The sequence below is a fragment of the Heptranchias perlo genome, chromosome 4 (assembly GCF_035084215.1).
Source record: "Heptranchias perlo isolate sHepPer1 chromosome 4, sHepPer1.hap1, whole genome shotgun sequence".
NCBI lineage: Eukaryota > Metazoa > Chordata > Chondrichthyes > Hexanchiformes > Hexanchidae > Heptranchias > Heptranchias perlo.
In genome coordinates this window covers 120661709-120680026 of record NC_090328.1, presented here as the reverse complement: position 1 = coordinate 120680026, position 18318 = coordinate 120661709, and the positions used below count along the sequence as shown (strand labels likewise).

Here is an 18318-nt window from a genome sequence, read left to right as displayed (position 1 = left end):
TAGGTTAGAGATAGGGAGGGGAGGAGGTTAGAGATAGGGAGGGGAGGAGGAGGGTTAGAGATAGGGAGGGGAGGAGGTTAGAGATCAGGGAGGGAGGAGGTTAGAGATAGGGAGGGGAGGAGGTTAGAGATAGGGAGGGGAGGAGGTTAGAGATAGGGAGGGGAGGAGGTTAGAGATAGGGAGAGGGGAAGAGGAGGTTAGAGATAGGGAGGGGAGGAGGTTAGAGATAGGGAGGGGAGGAGGTTAGAGATAGGGAGGGGAGGAGGTTAGAGATAGGGAGGGGAGGAGGTTAGAGATAGGGAGGGGAGGAGGTTAGAGATAGGGAGGGGAGGAGGTTAGAGATAGGGAGGGGAGGAGGTTAGAGATAGGGAGGGGAGGAGGTTAGAGATAGGGAGGGGAGGAGGTTAGAGATAGGGAGGGGAGGAGGTTAGAGATAGGGAGGGGGAGGAGGTTAGAGATAGGGAGGGGAGGAGGTTAGAGATAGGGAGGGGAGGAGGTTAGAGATAGGGAGGGGAGGAGGTTAGAGATAGGGAGGGGAGGAGGTTAGAGATAGGGAGGGGAGGAGGTTAGAGATAGGGAGGGGAGGAGGTTAGAGATAGGGAGGGGAGGAGGTTAGAGATAGGGAGGGGAGGAGGTTAGAGATAGGAGGGGAGGAGGTTAGAGATAGGGAGGGAGGAGGTTAGAGATAGGGAGGGGAGGAGGTTAGAGATAGGGGAGGGGAGGAGGTTAGAGATAGGGAGGGGAGGAGGTTAGAGATAGGGAGGGGAGGAGGTTAGAGATAGGGAGGGGAGGAGGTTAGAGATAGGGAGGGAGGAGGTTAGAGATAGGGAGGGGGAGGAGGTTAGAGATAGGGAGGGGAGGAGGTTAGAGATAGGGAGGGGAGGAGGTTAGAGATAGGGAGGGGAGGAGGTTAGAGATAGGGAGGGGAGGAGGTTAGAGATAGGGAGGGGAGGAGGTTAGAGATAGGGAGGGGAGGAGGTTAGAGATAGGGAGGGGAGGAGGTTAGAGATAGGGAGGGGAGGAGGTTAGAGATAGGGAGGGGAGGAGGTTAGAGATAGGGAGGGGAGGAGGTTAGAGATAGGGAGGGGAGGAGGTTAGAGATAGGGAGGGGAGGAGGTTAGAGATAGGGAGGGGAGGAGGTTAGAGATAGGGAGGGGAGGAGGTTAGAGATAGGGAGGGGAGGAGGTTAGAGATAGGGAGGGGAGGAGGTTAGAGATAGGGAGGGGAGGAGGTTAGAGATAGGGAGGGAGGAGGTTAGAGATAGGGAGGGGAGGAGGTTAGAGATAGGGAGGGGAGGAGGTTAGAGATAGGAGGGAGGAGGTTAGAGATAGGGAGGGGAGGAGGTTAGAGATAGGGAGGGGAGGAGGTTAGAGATAGGGAGGGGAGGAGGTTAGAGATAGGGAGGGGAGGAGGTTAGAGATAGGGAGGGGAGGAGGTTAGAGATAGGGAGGGGAGGAGGTTAGAGATAGGGAGGGGAGGAGGATAGAGATAGGGAGGGGAGGAGGTTAGAGATAGGGAGGGGAGGAGGTTAGAGATAGGGAGGGGAGGAGGTTAGAGATAGGGAGGGGAGGAGGTTAGAGATAGGGAGGGGAGGAGGTTAGAGATAGGGAGGGGAGGAGGTTAGAGATAGGGAGGGTGAGGAGGTTAGAGATAGGGAGGGGAGGAGGTTAGAGATAGGGAGGGGAGGAGGTTAGAGATAGGGAGGGGAGGAGGTTAGAGATAGGGAGGGGAGGAGGTTAGAGATAGGGAGGGGAGGAGGTTAGAGATAGGGAGGGGAGGAGGTTAGAGATAGGGAGGGGAGGAGGTTAGAGATAGGGAGGGGAGGAGGTTAGAGATAGGGAGGGGAGGAGGTTAGAGATAGGGAGGGAGGAGGTTAGAGATAGGGAGGGGAGGAGGTTAGAGATAGGGAGGGGAGGAGGTTAGAGATAGGGAGGGGAGGAGGTTAGAGATAGGGAGGGGAGGAGGTTAGAGATAGGGAGGGGAGGAGGTTAGAGATAGGGAGGGGAGGAGGTTAGAGATAGGGAGGGGAGGAGGTTAGAGATAGGGAGGGGAGGAGGTTAGAGATAGGGAGGGGAGGAGGTTAGAGATAGGGAGGGGAGGAGGTTAGAGATAGGGAGGGGAGGAGGTTAGAGATAGGGAGGGGAGGAGGTTAGAGATAGGGAGGGGAGGAGGTTAGAGATAGGGAGGGGAGGAGGTTAGAGATAGGGAGGGGAGGAGGTTAGAGATAGGGAGGGGAGGAGGTTAGAGATAGGGAGGGAGGAGGTTAGAGATAGGGAGGGGAGGAGGTTAGAGGTAGGGAGGGGAGGAGGTTAGAGGATAGGGAGGGGAGGAGGTTAGAGATAGGGAGGGGAGGAGGTTAGAGGTAGGGAGGGGAGGAGGTTAGAGATAGGGAGGGGAGGAGGTTAGAGATAGGGAGGGGAGGAGGTTAGAGAGTAGGGAGGGAGGAGGTTAGAGGTAGGGAGGGGAGGAGGTTAGAGGTAGGGAGGGGAGGAGGTTAGAGGTAGGGAGGGGAGGAGGTTAGAGGTAGGGAGGGAGGAGGTTAGAGATAGGGAGGGGAGGAGGTTAGAGGATAGGGAGGGGAGGAGGTTAGAGATAGGGAGGGGAGGAGGTTAGAGATAGGGAGGGAGGAGGTTAGAGGTAGGGAGGGGAGGAGGTTAGAGATAGGGAGGGGAGGAGGTTAGAGGTAGGGAGGGGAGGAGGTTAGAGGTAGGGAGGGGAGGAGGTTAGAGGTAGGGAGGGGAGGAGGTTAGAGGTAGGGAGGGGAGGAGGTTAGAGGTAGGGAGGGGAGGAGGTTAGAGGTAGGGAGGGGAGGAGGTTAGAGGTAGGGAGGGGAGGAGGTTAGAGGTAGGGAGGGGAGGAGGTTAGAGGTAGGGAGGGGAGGAGGTTAGAGGTAGGGAGGGGAGGAGGTTAGAGGTAGGGAGGGGAGGAGGTTAGAGGTAGGGAGGGGAGGAGGTTAGAGGTAGGGAGGGGAGGAGGTTAGAGGTAGGGAGGGGAGGAGGTTAGAGGTAGGGAGGGGAGGAGGTTAGAGGTAGGGAGGGGAGGAGGTTAGAGGTAGGAGGGAGGAGGTTAGAGGTAGGGAGGGGAGGAGGTTAGAGGTAGGGAGGGGAGGAGGTTAGAGGTAGGGAGGGGAGGAGGTTAGAGGTAGGGAGGGGAGGAGGTTAGAGGTAGGGAGGGGAGGAAGGTTAGAGGTAGGGAGGGGAGGAGGTTAGAGGTAGGGAGGGGAGGAGGTTAGAGGTAGGGAGGGGAGGAGGTTAGAGGTAGGGAGGGGAGGAGGTTAGAGGTAGGAGGGGAGGAGGTTAGAGGTAGGGAGGGGAGGAGGTTAAGAGGTAGGGAGGGGAGGAGGTTAGAGGTAGGGAGGGGAGGAGGTTAGAGGTAGGGAGGGGAGGAGGTTAGAGGTAGGGAGGGGAGGAGGTTAGAGGTAGGGAGGGGAGGAGGTTAGAGGTAGGAGGGAGGAGGTTAGAGGTAGGGAGGGAGGAGGTTAGAGGTAGGGAGGGGAGGAGGTTAGAGGTAGGGAGGGGAGGAGGTTAGAGGTAGGGAGGGGAGGAGGTTAGAGGTAGGGAGGGGAGGAGGTTAGAGGTAGGGAGGGAGGAGGTTAGAGGTAGGGAGGGGAGGAGGTTAGAGGTAGGGAGGGGAGGAGGTTAGAGGTAGGGAGGGGAGGAGGTTAGAGGTAGGGAGGGAGGAGGTTAGAGGTAGGGAGGGAGGAGGTTAGAGGTAGGGAGGGGAGGAGGTTAGAGGTAGGGAGGGGAGGAGGTTAGAGGTAGGGAGGGGAGGAGGTTAGAGGTAGGGAGGGGAGGAGGTTAGAGGTAGGGAGGGGAGGAGGTTAGAGGTAGGGAGGGGAGGAGGTTAGAGGTAGGGAGGGGAGGAGGTTAGAGGTAGGGAGGGGAGGAGGTTAGAGGTAGGGAGGGGAGGAGGTTAGAGGTAGGGAGGGGAGGAGGTTAGAGGTAGGGAGGGGAGGAGGTTAGAGGTAGGGAGGGGAGGAGGTTAGAGGTAGGGAGGGGAGGAGGTTAGAGGTAGGGAGGGGAGGAGGTTAGAGGTAGGGAGGGGAGGAGGTTAGAGGTAGGAGGGGAGGAGGTTAGAGGTAGGGAGGGAGAGGAGGTTAGAGGTAGGGAGGGGAGGAGGTTAGAGGTAGGGAGGGGAGGAGGTTAGAGGTAGGGAGGGGAGGAGGTTAGAGGTAGGGAGGGGAGGAGGTTAGAGGTAGGGAGGGGAGGAGGTTAGAGGTAGGGAGGGAGGAGGTTAGAGGTAGGGAGGGGAGGAGGTTAGAGGTAGGAGGGGAGGAGGTTAGAGGTAGGAGGGGAGGAGGTTAGAGGTAGGGAGGGGAGGAGGTTAGAGGTAGGGAGGGGAGGAGGTTAGAGGTAGGGAGGGAGGAGGTTAGAGGTAGGGAGGGGCGGAGGTTAGAGGTAGGGAGGGGAGGAGGTTAGAGGTAGGGAGGGGAGGAGGTTAGAGGTAGGGAGGGGAGGAGGTTAGAGGTAGGGAGGGGAGGAGGTTAGAGGTAGGGAGGGGAGGAGGTTAGAGGTAGGGAGGGGAGGAGGTTAGAGGTAGGGAGGGGAGGAGGTTAGAGGTAGGGAGGGGAGGAGGTTAGAGGTAGGGAGGGGAGGAGGTTAGAGGTAGGGAGGGGAGGAGGTTAGAGGTAGGGAGGGGAGGAGGTTAGAGGTAGGGAGGGAGGAGGTTAGAGGTAGGGAGGGGAGGAGGTTAGAGGTAGGGAGGGGAGGAGGTTAGAGGTAGGGAGGGGAGAGAGGTTAGAGGTAGGGAGGGGAGGAGGTTAGAGGCTAGGGAGGGGAGGAGGTTAGAGGTAGGGAGGGGAGGAGGTTAGAGGTAGGGAGGGGAGGAGGTTAGAGGATAGGGAGGGGAGGAGGTTAGAGGTAGGGAGGGGAGGAGGTTAGAGGTAGGGAGGGGAGGAGGTTAGAGGTAGGGAGGGGAGGAGGTTAGAGGTAGGGAGGGGAGGAGGTTAGAGGTAGGGAGGGGAGGAGGTTAGAGGTAGGGAGGGGAGGAGGTTAGAGGTAGGGAGGGAGGAGGTTAGAGGTAGGGAGGGGAGGAGGTTAGAGGTAGGGAGGGGAGGAGGTTAGAGGTAGGGAGGGGAGGAGGTTAGAGGTAGGGAGGGAGGAGGTTAGAGGTAGGGAGGGGAGGAGGTTAGAGGTAGGGAGGGGAGGAGGTTAGAGGTAGGGAGGGGAGGAGGTTAGAGGTAGGGAGGGGAGGAGGTTAGAGGTAGGGAGGGGAGGAGGTTAGAGGTAGGGAGGGGAGGAGGTTAGAGGTAGGGAGGGGAGGAGGTTAGAGGTAGGGAGGGGAGGAGGTTAGACGGTAGGGAGGGGAGGAGGTTAGAGGTAGGGAGGGGAGGAGGTTAGAGGTAGGGAGGGGAGGAGGTTAGAGGTAGGGAGGGGAGGAGGTTAGAGGTAGGGAGGGGAGGAGGTTAGAGGTAGGGAGGGGAGGAGGTTAGAGGTAGGGAGGGGAGGAGGTTAGAGGTAGGGAGGGGAGGAGGTTAGAGGTAGGGAGGGGAGGAGGTTAGAGGTAGGGAGGGGAGGAGGTTAGAGGTAGGGAGGGGAGGAGGTTAGAGGTAGGGAGGGGAGGAGGTTAGAGGTAGGGAGGGGAGGAGGTTAGAGGTAGGAGAGGAGGGAGGAGGTTAGAGTAGGGAGGGGAGGAGGTTAGAGGTAGGGAGGGGAGGAGGTTAGAGGTAGGGAGGGGAGGAGGTTAGAGGTAGGGAGGGGAGGAGGTTAGAGGTAGGGAGGGGAGGAGGTTAGAGGTAGGGAGGGAGGAGGTTAGAGGTAGGGAGGGGAGGAGGTTAGAGGTAGGGAGGGGAGGAGGTAGGAGAGGTTAGAGTAGGGAGGGAGGAGGTTAGAGGTAGGGAGGGGAGGAGGTAGAGAGGGAGGGGAGGAGGTTAGAGAGGGAGGGGAGGAGGTTAGAGGTAGGGAGGGGAGGAGGTTAGAGGTAGGGAGGGGAGGAGGTTAGAGGTAGGGAGGGGAGGAGGTTAGAGGTAGGGAGGGGAGGAGGTTAGAGGTAGGGAGGGGAGGAGGTTAGAGGTAGGGAGGGGAGGAGGTTAGAGGTAGGGAGGGGAGGAGGTTAGAGGTAGGGAGGGGAGGAGGTTAGAGGTAGGGAGGGGAGGAGGTTAGAGGTAGGGAGGGGAGGAGGTTAGAGGTAGGGAGGGGAGGAGGTTAGAGGTAGGGAGGGGAGGAGGTTAGAGGTAGGGAGGGAGGAGGTTAGAGTAGGGAGGGGAGAGGTTAGAGGTAGGGAGGGGAGGAGGTTAGAGGTAGGGAGGGGAGGAGGTTAGAGGTAGGGAGGGGAGGAGGTTAGAGGTAGGGAGGGGAGGAGGTTAGAGGTAGGGAGGGGAGGAGGTTAGAGGTAGGGAGGGGAGGAGGTTAGAGGTAGGGAGGGAGGAGGTTAGAGGTAGGGAGGGGAGGAGGTTAGAGGTAGGAGGGAGGAGGTAGAGGTAGGGAGGGGAGGAGGTTAGAGGTAGGGAGGGGAGGAGGTTAGAGGTAGGGAGGGGAGGAGGTTAGAGGTAGGGAGGGGAGGAGGTTAGAGGTAGGGAGGGGAGGAGGTTAGAGGTAGGGAGGGGAGGAGGTTAGAGGTAGGTGAGGGGAGGAAGGTTAGAGGTAGGAGGGGAGGAGGTTAGAGGTAGGGAGGGGAGGAGGTTAGAGGTAGGGAGGGGAGGAGGTTAGAGGTAGGGAGGGGAGGAGGTTAGAGGTAGGGAGGGAGGAGGTTAGAGGTAGGGAGGGAGGAGGTTAGAGGTAGGGAGGGGGAGGAGGTTAGAGGTAGGGAGGGGAGGAGGTTAGAGGTAGGGAGGGGAGGAGGTTAGAGGTAGGGAGGGGAGGAGGTTAGAGTAGGGAGGGGAGGAGGTTAGAGGTAGGGAGGGGAGGAGGTTAGAGGTAGGGAGGGAGGAGGTTAGAGGTAGGGAGGGGAGGAGGTTAGAGGTAGGGAGGGGAGGAGGTTAGAGGTAGGGAGGGGAGGAGGTTAGAGGTAGGGAGGGGAGGAGGTTAGAGGTAGGGAGGGGAGGAGGTTAGAGGTAGGGAGGGGAGGAGGTTAGAGGTAGGGAGGGGAGGAGGTTAGAGGTAGGGAGGGAGGAGGTTAGAGGTAGGGAGGGGAGGAGGTTAGAGGTAGGGAGGGGAGGAGGTTAGAGGTAGGGAGGGGAGGAGGTTAGAGGTAGGGAGGGAGGAGGTTAGAGGTAGGGAGGGAGGAGGTTAGAGGTAGGGAGGGGAGGAGGTTAGAGGTAGGGAGGGGAGGAGGTTAGAGGTAGGGAGGGGAGGAGGTTAGAGGTAGGGAGGGGAGGAGGTTAGAGGTAGGGAGGGGAGGAGGTTAGAGGTAGGGAGGGGAGGAGGTTAGAGGTAGGGAGGGGAGGAGGTTAGAGGTAGGGAGGGGAGGAGGTTAGAGGTAGGGAGGGAGGAGGTTAGAGGTAGGGAGGGGAGGAGGTTAGAGGTAGGGAGGGGAGGAGGTTAGAGGTAGGGAGGGAGGAGGTTAGAGGTAGGGAGGGGAGGAGGTTAGAGGTAGGAGGGGAGGAGGTTAGAGGTAGGGAGGGGAGGAGGTTAGAGGTAGGGAGGGGAGGAGGTTAGAGGTAGGGAGGGGAGGAGGTTAGAGGTAGGGAGGGGAGGAGGTTAGAGGTAGGGAGGGGAGGAGGTTAGAGGTAGGGAGGGGAGGAGGTTAGAGGTAGGGAGGGGAGGAGGTTAGAGGTAGGGAGGGGAGGAGGTTAGAGGTAGGGAGGGGAGGAGGTTAGAGGTAGGGAGGGAGGAGGTTAGAGGTAGGGAGGGAGGAGGTTAGAGGTAGGGAGGGGAGGAGGTTAGAGGTAGGGAGGGGAGGAGGTTAGAGGTAGGGAGGGGAGGAGGTTAGAGGTAGGGAGGGGAGGAGGTTAGAGGTAGGGAGGGGAGGAGGTTAGAGGTAGGGAGGGGAGGAGGTTAGAGGTAGGGAGGGGAGGAGGTTAGAGGTAGGGAGGGGAGGAGGTTAGAGGTAGGGAGGGGAGGAGGTTAGAGTAGGGAGGGGAGGAGGTTAGAGGTAGGGAGGGAGGAGGTTAGAGGTAGGGAGGGGAGGAGGTTAGAGGTAGGGAGGGGAGGAGGTTAGAGGTAGGGAGGGGAGGAGGTTAGAGGTAGGGAGGGGAGGAGGTTAGAGGTAGGGAGGGGAGGAGGTTAGAGGTAGGGAGGGGAGGAGGTTAGAGGTAGGGAGGGAGGAGGTTAGAGGTAGGGAGGGGAGGAGGTTAGAGGTAGGGAGGGGAGGAGGTTAGAGGTAGGGAGGGGAGAGAGGTTAGAGGTAGGGAGGGGAGGAGGTTAGAGGTAGGGAGGGAGGAGGTTAGAGGTAGGGAGGGGAGGAGGTTAGAGGTAGGGAGGGGAGGAGGTTAGAGGTAGGGAGGGGAGGAGGTTAGAGGTAGGGAGGGGAGGAGGTTAGAGGTAGGGAGGGGGAGGAGGTTAGAGGTAGGGAGGGGAGGAGGTAAGAGGTAGGGGGGAGGAGGTTAGAGGTAGGAGGGGAGGAGGTTAGAGGTAGGGAGGGGAGGAGGTTAGAGGTAGGGAGGGAGGAGGTTAGAGGTAGGGAGGGGGAGGTAAGTAGGAGGTTAGAGGTAGGGAGGGGAGGAGGTTAGAGGTAGGGAGGGGAGGAGGTTAGAGGTAGGGAGGGGAGGAGGTTAGAGGTAGGGAGGGGAGGAGGTTAGAGGTAGGGAGGGGAGGAGGTTAGAGGTAGGGAGGGGAGGAGGTTAGAGGTAGGGAGGGGAGGAGGTTAGAGGTAGGGAGGGGAGGAGGTTAGAGGTAGGGAGGGGAGGAGGTTAGAGGTAGGGAGGGGAGGAGGTTAGAGGTAGGGAGGGGAGGAGGTTAGAGGTAGGGAGGGGAGGAGGTTAGAGGTAGGGAGGGGAGGAGGTTAGAGGTAGGGAGGGGAGGAGGTTAGAGGTAGGGAGGGGAGGAGGTTAGAGGTAGGGAGGGGAGGAGGTTAGAGGTAGGGAGGGGAGGAGGTTAGAGGTAGGGAGGGGAGGAGGTTAGAGGTAGGGAGGGGAGGAGGTTAGAGGTAGGGAGGGGAGGAGGTTAGAGGTAGGGAGGGGAGGAGGTTAGAGGTAGGGAGGGGAGGAGGTTAGAGGTAGGGAGGGGAGGAGGTTAGAGGTAGGGAGGGGAGGAGGTTAGAGGTAGGGAGGGGAGGAGGTTAGAGGTAGGGAGGGGAGGAGGTTAGAGGTAGGGAGGGGAGGAGGTTAGAGGTAGGGAGGGGAGGAGGTTAGAGGTAGGGAGGGGAGGAGGTTAGAGGTAGGGAGGGGAGGAGGTTAGAGGTAGGGAGGGGAGGAGGTTAGAGGTAGGGAGGGGAGGAGGTTAGAGGTAGGGAGGGGAGGAGGTTAGAGGTAGGGAGGGGAGGAGGTTAGAGGTAGGGAGGGGAGGAGGTTAGAGGTAGGGAGGGGAGGAGGTTAGAGGTAGGGAGGGGAGGAGGTTAGAGGTAGGGAGGGGAGGAGGTTAGAGGTAGGGAGGGGAGGAGGTTAGAGGTAGGGAGGGGAGGAGGTTAGAGGTAGGGAGGGGAGGAGGTTAGAGGTAGGGAGGGGAGGAGGTTAGAGGTAGGGAGGGGAGGAGGTTAGAGGTAGGGAGGGGAGGAGGTTAGAGGTAGGGAGGGGAGGAGGTTAGAGGTAGGGAGGGGAGGAGGTTAGAGGTAGGGAGGGGAGGAGGTTAGAGGTAGGGAGGGGAGGAGGTTAGAGGTAGGGAGGGGAGGAGGTTAGAGGTAGGGAGGGGAGGAGGTTAGAGGTAGGGAGGGGAGGAGGTTAGAGGTAGGGAGGGGAGGAGGTTAGAGGTAGGGAGGGGAGGAGGTTAGAGGTAGGGAGGGGAGGAGGTTAGAGGTAGGGAGGGGAGGAGGTTAGAGGTAGGGAGGGGAGGAGGTTAGAGGTAGGGAGGGGAGGAGGTTAGAGGTAGGGAGGGGAGGAGGTTAGAGGTAGGGAGGGGAGGAGGTTAGAGGTAGGGAGGGGAGGAGGTTAGAGGTAGGGAGGGGAGGAGGTTAGAGGTAGGGAGGGGAGGAGGTTAGAGGTAGGGAGGGGAGGAGGTTAGAGATAGGGAGGGGAGGAGGTTAGAGATAGGGAGGGGAGGAGGTTAGAGATAGGGAGGGGAGGAGGTTAGAGATAGGGAGGGGAGGAGGTTAGAGATAGGGAGGGGAGGAGGTTAGAGATAGGGAGGGGAGGAGGTTAGAGATAGGGAGGGGAGGAGGTTAGAGATAGGGAGGGGAGGAGGTTAGAGATAGGGAGGGGAGGAGGTTAGAGATAGGGAGGGGAGGAGGTTAGAGATAGGGAGGGGAGGAGGTTAGAGATAGGGAGGGGAGGAGGTTAGAGATAGGGAGGGGAGGAGGTTAGAGATAGGGAGGGGAGGAGGTTAGAGATAGGGAGGGGAGGAGGTTAGAGATAGGGAGGGGAGGAGGTTAGAGATAGGGAGGGGAGGAGGTTAGAGATAGGGAGGGGAGGAGGTTAGAGATAGGGAGGGGAGGAGGTTAGAGATAGGGAGGGGAGGAGGTTAGAGATAGGGAGGGGAGGAGGTTAGAGATAGGGAGGGGAGGAGGTTAGAGATAGGGAGGGGAGGAGGTTAGAGATAGGGAGGGGAGGAGGTTAGAGATAGGGAGGGGAGGAGGTTAGAGATAGGGAGGGGAGGAGGTTAGAGATAGGGAGGGGAGGAGGTTAGAGATAGGGAGGGGAGGAGGTTAGAGATAGGGAGGGGAGGAGGTTAGAGATAGGGAGGGGAGGAGGTTAGAGATAGGGAGGGGAGGAGGTTAGAGATAGGGAGGGGAGGAGGTTAGAGATAGGGAGGGGAGGAGGTTAGAGATAGGGAGGGGAGGAGGTTAGAGATAGGGAGGGGAGGAGGTTAGAGATAGGGAGGGGAGGAGGTTAGAGATAGGGAGGGGAGGAGGTTAGAGATAGGGAGGGGAGGAGGTTAGAGATAGGGAGGGGAGGAGGTTAGAGATAGGGAGGGGAGGAGGTTAGAGATAGGGAGGGGAGGAGGTTAGAGATAGGGAGGGGAGGAGGTTAGAGATAGGGAGGGGAGGAGGTTAGAGATAGGGAGGGGAGGAGGTTAGAGATAGGGAGGGGAGGAGGTTAGAGATAGGGAGGGGAGGAGGTTAGAGATAGGGAGGGGAGGAGGTTAGAGATAGGGAGGGGAGGAGGTTAGAGATAGGGAGGGGAGGAGGTTAGAGATAGGGAGGGGAGGAGGTTAGAGATAGGGAGGGGAGGAGGTTAGAGATAGGGAGGGGAGGAGGTTAGAGATAGGGAGGGGAGGAGGTTAGAGATAGGGAGGGGAGGAGGTTAGAGATAGGGAGGGGAGGAGGTTAGAGATAGGGAGGGGAGGAGGTTAGAGATAGGGAGGGGAGGAGGTTAGAGATAGGGAGGGGAGGAGGTTAGAGATAGGGAGGGGAGGAGGTTAGAGATAGGGAGGGGAGGAGGTTAGAGATAGGGAGGGGAGGAGGTTAGAGATAGGGAGGGGAGGAGGTTAGAGATAGGGAGGGGAGGAGGTTAGAGATAGGGAGGGGAGGAGGTTAGAGATAGGGAGGGGAGGAGGTTAGAGATAGGGAGGGGAGGAGGTTAGAGATAGGGAGGGGAGGAGGTTAGAGATAGGGAGGGGAGGAGGTTAGAGATAGGGAGGGGAGGAGGTTAGAGATAGGGAGGGGAGGAGGTTAGAGATAGGGAGGGGAGGAGGTTAGAGATAGGGAGGGGAGGAGGTTAGAGATAGGGAGGGGAGGAGGTTAGAGATAGGGAGGGGAGGAGGTTAGAGATAGGGAGGGGAGGAGGTTAGAGATAGGGAGGGGAGGAGGTTAGAGATAGGGAGGGGAGGAGGTTAGAGATAGGGAGGGGAGGAGGTTAGAGATAGGGAGGGGAGGAGGTTAGAGATAGGGAGGGGAGGAGGTTAGAGATAGGGAGGGGAGGAGGTTAGAGATAGGGAGGGGAGGAGGTTAGAGATAGGGAGGGGAGGAGGTTAGAGATAGGGAGGGGAGGAGGTTAGAGATAGGGAGGGGAGGAGGTTAGAGATAGGGAGGGGAGGAGGTTAGAGATAGGGAGGGGAGGAGGTTAGAGATAGGGAGGGGAGGAGGTTAGAGATAGGGAGGGGAGGAGGTTAGAGATAGGGAGGGGAGGAGGTTAGAGATAGGGAGGGGAGGAGGTTAGAGATAGGGAGGGGAGGAGGTTAGAGATAGGGAGGGGAGGAGGTTAGAGATAGGGAGGGGAGGAGGTTAGAGATAGGGAGGGGAGGAGGTTAGAGATAGGGAGGGGAGGAGGTTAGAGATAGGGAGGGGAGGAGGTTAGAGATAGGGAGGGGAGGAGGTTAGAGATAGGGAGGGGAGGAGGTTAGAGATAGGGAGGGGAGGAGGTTAGAGATAGGGAGGGGAGGAGGTTAGAGATAGGGAGGGGAGGAGGTTAGAGATAGGGAGGGGAGGAGGTTAGAGATAGGGAGGGGAGGAGGTTAGAGATAGGGAGGGGAGGAGGTTAGAGATAGGGAGGGGAGGAGGTTAGAGATAGGGAGGGGAGGAGGTTAGAGATAGGGAGGGGAGGAGGTTAGAGATAGGGAGGGGAGGAGGTTAGAGATAGGGAGGGGAGGAGGTTAGAGATAGGGAGGGGAGGAGGTTAGAGATAGGGAGGGGAGGAGGTTAGAGATAGGGAGGGGAGGAGGTTAGAGATAGGGAGGGGAGGAGGTTAGAGATAGGGAGGGGAGGAGGTTAGAGATAGGGAGGGGAGGAGGTTAGAGATAGGGAGGGGAGGAGGTTAGAGATAGGGAGGGGAGGAGGTTAGAGATAGGGAGGGGAGGAGGTTAGAGATAGGGAGGGGAGGAGGTTAGAGATAGGGAGGGGAGGAGGTTAGAGATAGGGAGGGGAGGAGGTTAGAGATAGGGAGGGGAGGAGGTTAGAGATAGGGAGGGGAGGAGGTTAGAGATAGGGAGGGGAGGAGGTTAGAGATAGGGAGGGGAGGAGGTTAGAGATAGGGAGGGGAGGAGGTTAGAGATAGGGAGGGGAGGAGGTTAGAGATAGGGAGGGGAGGAGGTTAGAGATAGGGAGGGGAGGAGGTTAGAGATAGGGAGGGGAGGAGGTTAGAGATAGGGAGGGGAGGAGGTTAGAGATAGGGAGGGGAGGAGGTTAGAGATAGGGAGGGGAGGAGGTTAGAGATAGGGAGGGGAGGAGGTTAGAGATAGGGAGGGGAGGAGGTTAGAGATAGGGAGGGGAGGAGGTTAGAGATAGGGAGGGGAGGAGGTTAGAGATAGGGAGGGGAGGAGGTTAGAGATAGGGAGGGGAGGAGGTTAGAGATAGGGAGGGGAGGAGGTTAGAGATAGGGAGGGGAGGAGGTTAGAGATAGGGAGGGGAGGAGGTTAGAGATAGGGAGGGGAGGAGGTTAGAGATAGGGAGGGGAGGAGGTTAGAGATAGGGAGGGGAGGAGGTTAGAGATAGGGAGGGGAGGAGGTTAGAGATAGGGAGGGGAGGAGGTTAGAGATAGGGAGGGGAGGAGGTTAGAGATAGGGAGGGGAGGAGGTTAGAGATAGGGAGGGGAGGAGGTTAGAGATAGGGAGGGGAGGAGGTTAGAGATAGGGAGGGGAGGAGGTTAGAGATAGGGAGGGGAGGAGGTTAGAGATAGGGAGGGGAGGAGGTTAGAGATAGGGAGGGGAGGAGGTTAGAGATAGGGAGGGGAGGAGGTTAGAGATAGGGAGGGGAGGAGGTTAGAGATAGGGAGGGGAGGAGGTTAGAGATAGGGAGGGGAGGAGGTTAGAGATAGGGAGGGGAGGAGGTTAGAGATAGGGAGGGGAGGAGGTTAGAGATAGGGAGGGGAGGAGGTTAGAGATAGGGAGGGGAGGAGGTTAGAGATAGGGAGGGGAGGAGGTTAGAGATAGGGAGGGGAGGAGGTTAGAGATAGGGAGGGGAGGAGGTTAGAGATAGGGAGGGGAGGAGGTTAGAGATAGGGAGGGGAGGAGGTTAGAGATAGGGAGGGGAGGAGGTTAGAGATAGGGAGGGGAGGAGGTTAGAGATAGGGAGGGGAGGAGGTTAGAGATAGGGAGGGGAGGAGGTTAGAGATAGGGAGGGGAGGAGGTTAGAGATAGGGAGGGGAGGAGGTTAGAGATAGGGAGGGGAGGAGGTTAGAGATAGGGAGGGGAGGAGGTTAGAGATAGGGAGGGGAGGAGGTTAGAGATAGGGAGGGGAGGAGGTTAGAGATAGGGAGGGGAGGAGGTTAGAGATAGGGAGGGGAGGAGGTTAGAGATAGGGAGGGGAGGAGGTTAGAGATAGGGAGGGGAGGAGGTTAGAGATAGGGAGGGGAGGAGGTTAGAGATAGGGAGGGGAGGAGGTTAGAGATAGGGAGGGGAGGAGGTTAGAGATAGGGAGGGGAGGAGGTTAGAGATAGGGAGGGGAGGAGGTTAGAGATAGGGAGGGGAGGAGGTTAGAGATAGGGAGGGGAGGAGGTTAGAGATAGGGAGGGGAGGAGGTTAGAGATAGGGAGGGGAGGAGGTTAGAGATAGGGAGGGGAGGAGGTTAGAGATAGGGAGGGGAGGAGGTTAGAGATAGGGAGGGGAGGAGGTTAGAGATAGGGAGGGGAGGAGGTTAGAGATAGGGAGGGGAGGAGGTTAGAGATAGGGAGGGGAGGAGGTTAGAGATAGGGAGGGGAGGAGGTTAGAGATAGGGAGGGGAGGAGGTTAGAGATAGGGAGGGGAGGAGGTTAGAGATAGGGAGGGGAGGAGGTTAGAGATAGGGAGGGGAGGAGGTTAGAGATAGGGAGGGGAGGAGGTTAGAGATAGGGAGGGGAGGAGGTTAGAGATAGGGAGGGGAGGAGGTTAGAGATAGGGAGGGGAGGAGGTTAGAGATAGGGAGGGGAGGAGGTTAGAGATAGGGAGGGGAGGAGGTTAGAGATAGGGAGGGGAGGAGGTTAGAGATAGGGAGGGGAGGAGGTTAGAGATAGGGAGGGGAGGAGGTTAGAGATAGGGAGGGGAGGAGGTTAGAGATAGGGAGGGGAGGAGGTTAGAGATAGGGAGGGGAGGAGGTTAGAGATAGGGAGGGGAGGAGGTTAGAGATAGGGAGGGGAGGAGGTTAGAGATAGGGAGGGGAGGAGGTTAGAGATAGGGAGGGGAGGAGGTTAGAGATAGGGAGGGGAGGAGGTTAGAGATAGGGAGGGGAGGAGGTTAGAGATAGGGAGGGGAGGAGGTTAGAGATAGGGAGGGGAGGAGGTTAGAGATAGGGAGGGGAGGAGGTTAGAGATAGGGAGGGGAGGAGGTTAGAGATAGGGAGGGGAGGAGGTTAGAGATAGGGAGGGGAGGAGGTTAGAGATAGGGAGGGGAGGAGGTTAGAGATAGGGAGGGGAGGAGGTTAGAGATAGGGAGGGGAGGAGGTTAGAGATAGGGAGGGGAGGAGGTTAGAGATAGGGAGGGGAGGAGGTTAGAGATAGGGAGGGGAGGAGGTTAGAGATAGGGAGGGGAGGAGGTTAGAGATAGGGAGGGGAGGAGGTTAGAGATAGGGAGGGGAGGAGGTTAGAGATAGGGAGGGGAGGAGGTTAGAGATAGGGAGGGGAGGAGGTTAGAGATAGGGAGGGGAGGAGGTTAGAGATAGGGAGGGGAGGAGGTTAGAGATAGGGAGGGGAGGAGGTTAGAGATAGGGAGGGGAGGAGGTTAGAGATAGGGAGGGGAGGAGGTTAGAGATAGGGAGGGGAGGAGGTTAGAGATAGGGAGGGGAGGAGGTTAGAGATAGGGAGGGGAGGAGGTTAGAGATAGGGAGGGGAGGAGGCCATGCAGTAAATAGCTCAGTAGTGAATACAATTACAAAATGTGAATAGGAAGGAGGAAATAAAGTGATCAAAAGTAACCAGAACAGTTACTTTCAGAAAGGAATGGTGTACACCTTTGATACAGACAGGGTGTGTAAATTCAAACACCTGGAAAACAATATATGGGAAGTTACAAGAAAACAGACAAACAGAATTAGAAAGCAAGAAAAAACAAGTGTCACTTCTAGATTTATGAAATGCTTTGCCTTAAAAGCTGAAAGTTAACACTCCTCTTTCCAGTTCCAGGGTATTTTTCATAAAATTGCTACAAATACAAGCTAAAGAAAAACTATTTTTTTTTAAAAAAACAAACAGTAACTTAGCACCTACCTATGTAAACAGCAACTTCAACATAGCAAAACAGCCCAAGGCACTTCACGGGAGCATTATCAGACAAAATGGAATACCAAGCCACATAAGGTTAGGATAAGTGACCAAAAGCTTGGTCAAAGTTAGCTTTTAAGGAGCATCTTAAAAAAGGAGAGCAAGGCAGAGAGGTTTCCACATATTTAATTCTACATGCACACATCATAGAATTTAAAAGGCTACATGCATCACAGCACCCTGGTCTAGAATAACATTCATTTGCAGACCCATATTAACTTCACATAACAAACAGCACTCTGTGCAAACAGGCAAGAGGTGGAAGCAGCAACACATCAGCACAAGTGCAGGTAGCAGACCTCCCAACAAAAGCACTCAACACAAACCTCCCATTCGTGACAAAATAAAATTATATTCAGATAATTGGTTTTAATGGCAAATCAATCTATATTATTAACCTCTATTAATGTGAGGGGAGAGAGTAGCACAGAGGGAAGTACTGGACATTTAATGTTAGACAGCCATGGCTCAGTGGGTCACACTCACCTGAGTCAGAGGTCATGGGTTCAAGTTCCACTCCAGAGACTTGAGCACAAAAATTCAGGCTGACACTTCTCTGTCAGAGGTGCTGTCTTTTAGACAAAAAAGATCTGCGCCCTCAGGTGGATGTAAAAGATCCCATGGCACTATTCCAAAGAGTAGGGGAGTTTCCACCCCAGTCAACATTTATCCCTCAACCAACATCACCAAAACAGATTACCTGGTCATTTATCTCATTGCTGTTTGTGGGAGCTTACTGTGCACAATCTGGCTGCCGAGTTTCCGACAGCACAACACTTCAAAAAAGTACTTCATTGATTATAAAAGCACTTCGAGACGTCCAGAGGTGGTGAAAGGTGCTATATAAATGCAAGTCTCTCCTATAGGAAGATAAAGCAGTTCAACAATTCGAGAAATTTAGTCCCTTACACGACACTGAACCTATTTAACACCAAGCAGACTCGGTGCATGTCCCCAGGGTGAGTTACAGCCGCCGTCTCCCTTGGTTACCGGGCCCCCGCTCCTCACTCACCTTGTCCCCGCTGCTGGCTGCCGTGTCCGGGCCGGGCGACAGCAGCTCCTCGGTCGACAGCGGGTGCGAGATGTCGTGGATGGACTTGGGGCCCGAGGACAGCAGTGGCTTAAACAACGCCGCGCTCATCGTTACCGAGTCCCCGCCTCCCGTCACCGTCGCGTCGGCCTCTCCCCGAGTCTCGATCGCCGCTTCCATTGAAACCAACCCAACACCCCCCTCCCCCCACCCCGGGCCTGCGCTTTATGAGCGGCGCCGCCAAGCCAGCCAGCCACCGCGCATGACAGGAAGCGCCCCTGACGCCTCGGGGAGTCGCACTCCCTCCTCCCCGCTGACAGGGGGCGCTGCAGCAGGCCTTGCCTCTCCCGCGTCCGCACCGCAGTTGTTTCGGTCGCTGGGATTGTTTTCCCTCCTCCTTCCCCCTCCCCCTCCACCCGACTTTGTTTGTCTGTCTGTTCGGTCTTCCTGCACTTAGGTGGCGCTCTCTCGGCGGCACCATCGTTCTTCACGCGGTGATGTGGAGATGCCGGTGATGGACTGGGGTTGACAATTGTAAACAATTTTACAACACCAAGTTATAGTCCAACACATTTTATTTTAAAATCCACTAGCTTTCGGAGGCTTCCTCCTTCCTCAGGTGAATGTGGAACTGAAATCCTCGAACCTCTCGCATTTATAAATCACAGAACAATGCCTGGTGATTACAGAGAGTCTTTTCAACTGCCCGTTGCCAAGGCAACCGAAGTGTTCAGACAGATAGGTGTTACCTACAGGGCCACCGAATATACAAACGGCCAGAACTAAAAAAACAGATGATGTGGAGATGCCAATTAGAAAAACAGAGCGAGAGAGGTAGAAGCATAGAAACATCCGGAAGGAAAAGACAGCAATTGACCCGTTATATTAAAAACAGATAACATTTGTTCGCTGGTGGGGTAACGTGTAGCGTTCTGTCGCGTTCTTCACGCGATCTGTGAAGCTCTCGCTCTCCGCCGCCAGGGGGCGCTGTAACGAGAACCGCGCTGTCAATCAAAGCTGCTTCAGTGCAGGGAATAATGACAAAAAAATCACTAATATGTAATAGGAAAAAAGAAAACTATATGTACATCACCTTTCACAACCTCAGGACCTCCCAAAGCGCTTTACAGCCGATGAAGTACTTTTGAAGTGTGGTCAAACAAGACAGCCAATTTGTGCACAGCAAGATCCCACAAACAGCAATTTATGATAA

General features: G+C 56.7%; 1 protein-coding gene across 1 annotated transcript in view; it reads right to left on the bottom strand.

The window, feature by feature from the left end:
• Window positions 1-17301, bottom strand: part of snx30 (sorting nexin family member 30) — a 101157-nt gene extending 83856 nt beyond the window's left edge. Inside the window, exon 1 of the mRNA XM_067983606.1 lies at window positions 17088-17301. Within this exon, the coding sequence (XP_067839707.1) occupies window positions 17088-17285 (198 nt within the window). The 5' untranslated portion in view covers window positions 17286-17301. The remainder of the gene's footprint in view (window positions 1-17087) is intronic.
• Window positions 17302-18318: the final 1017 nt, after the last annotated feature.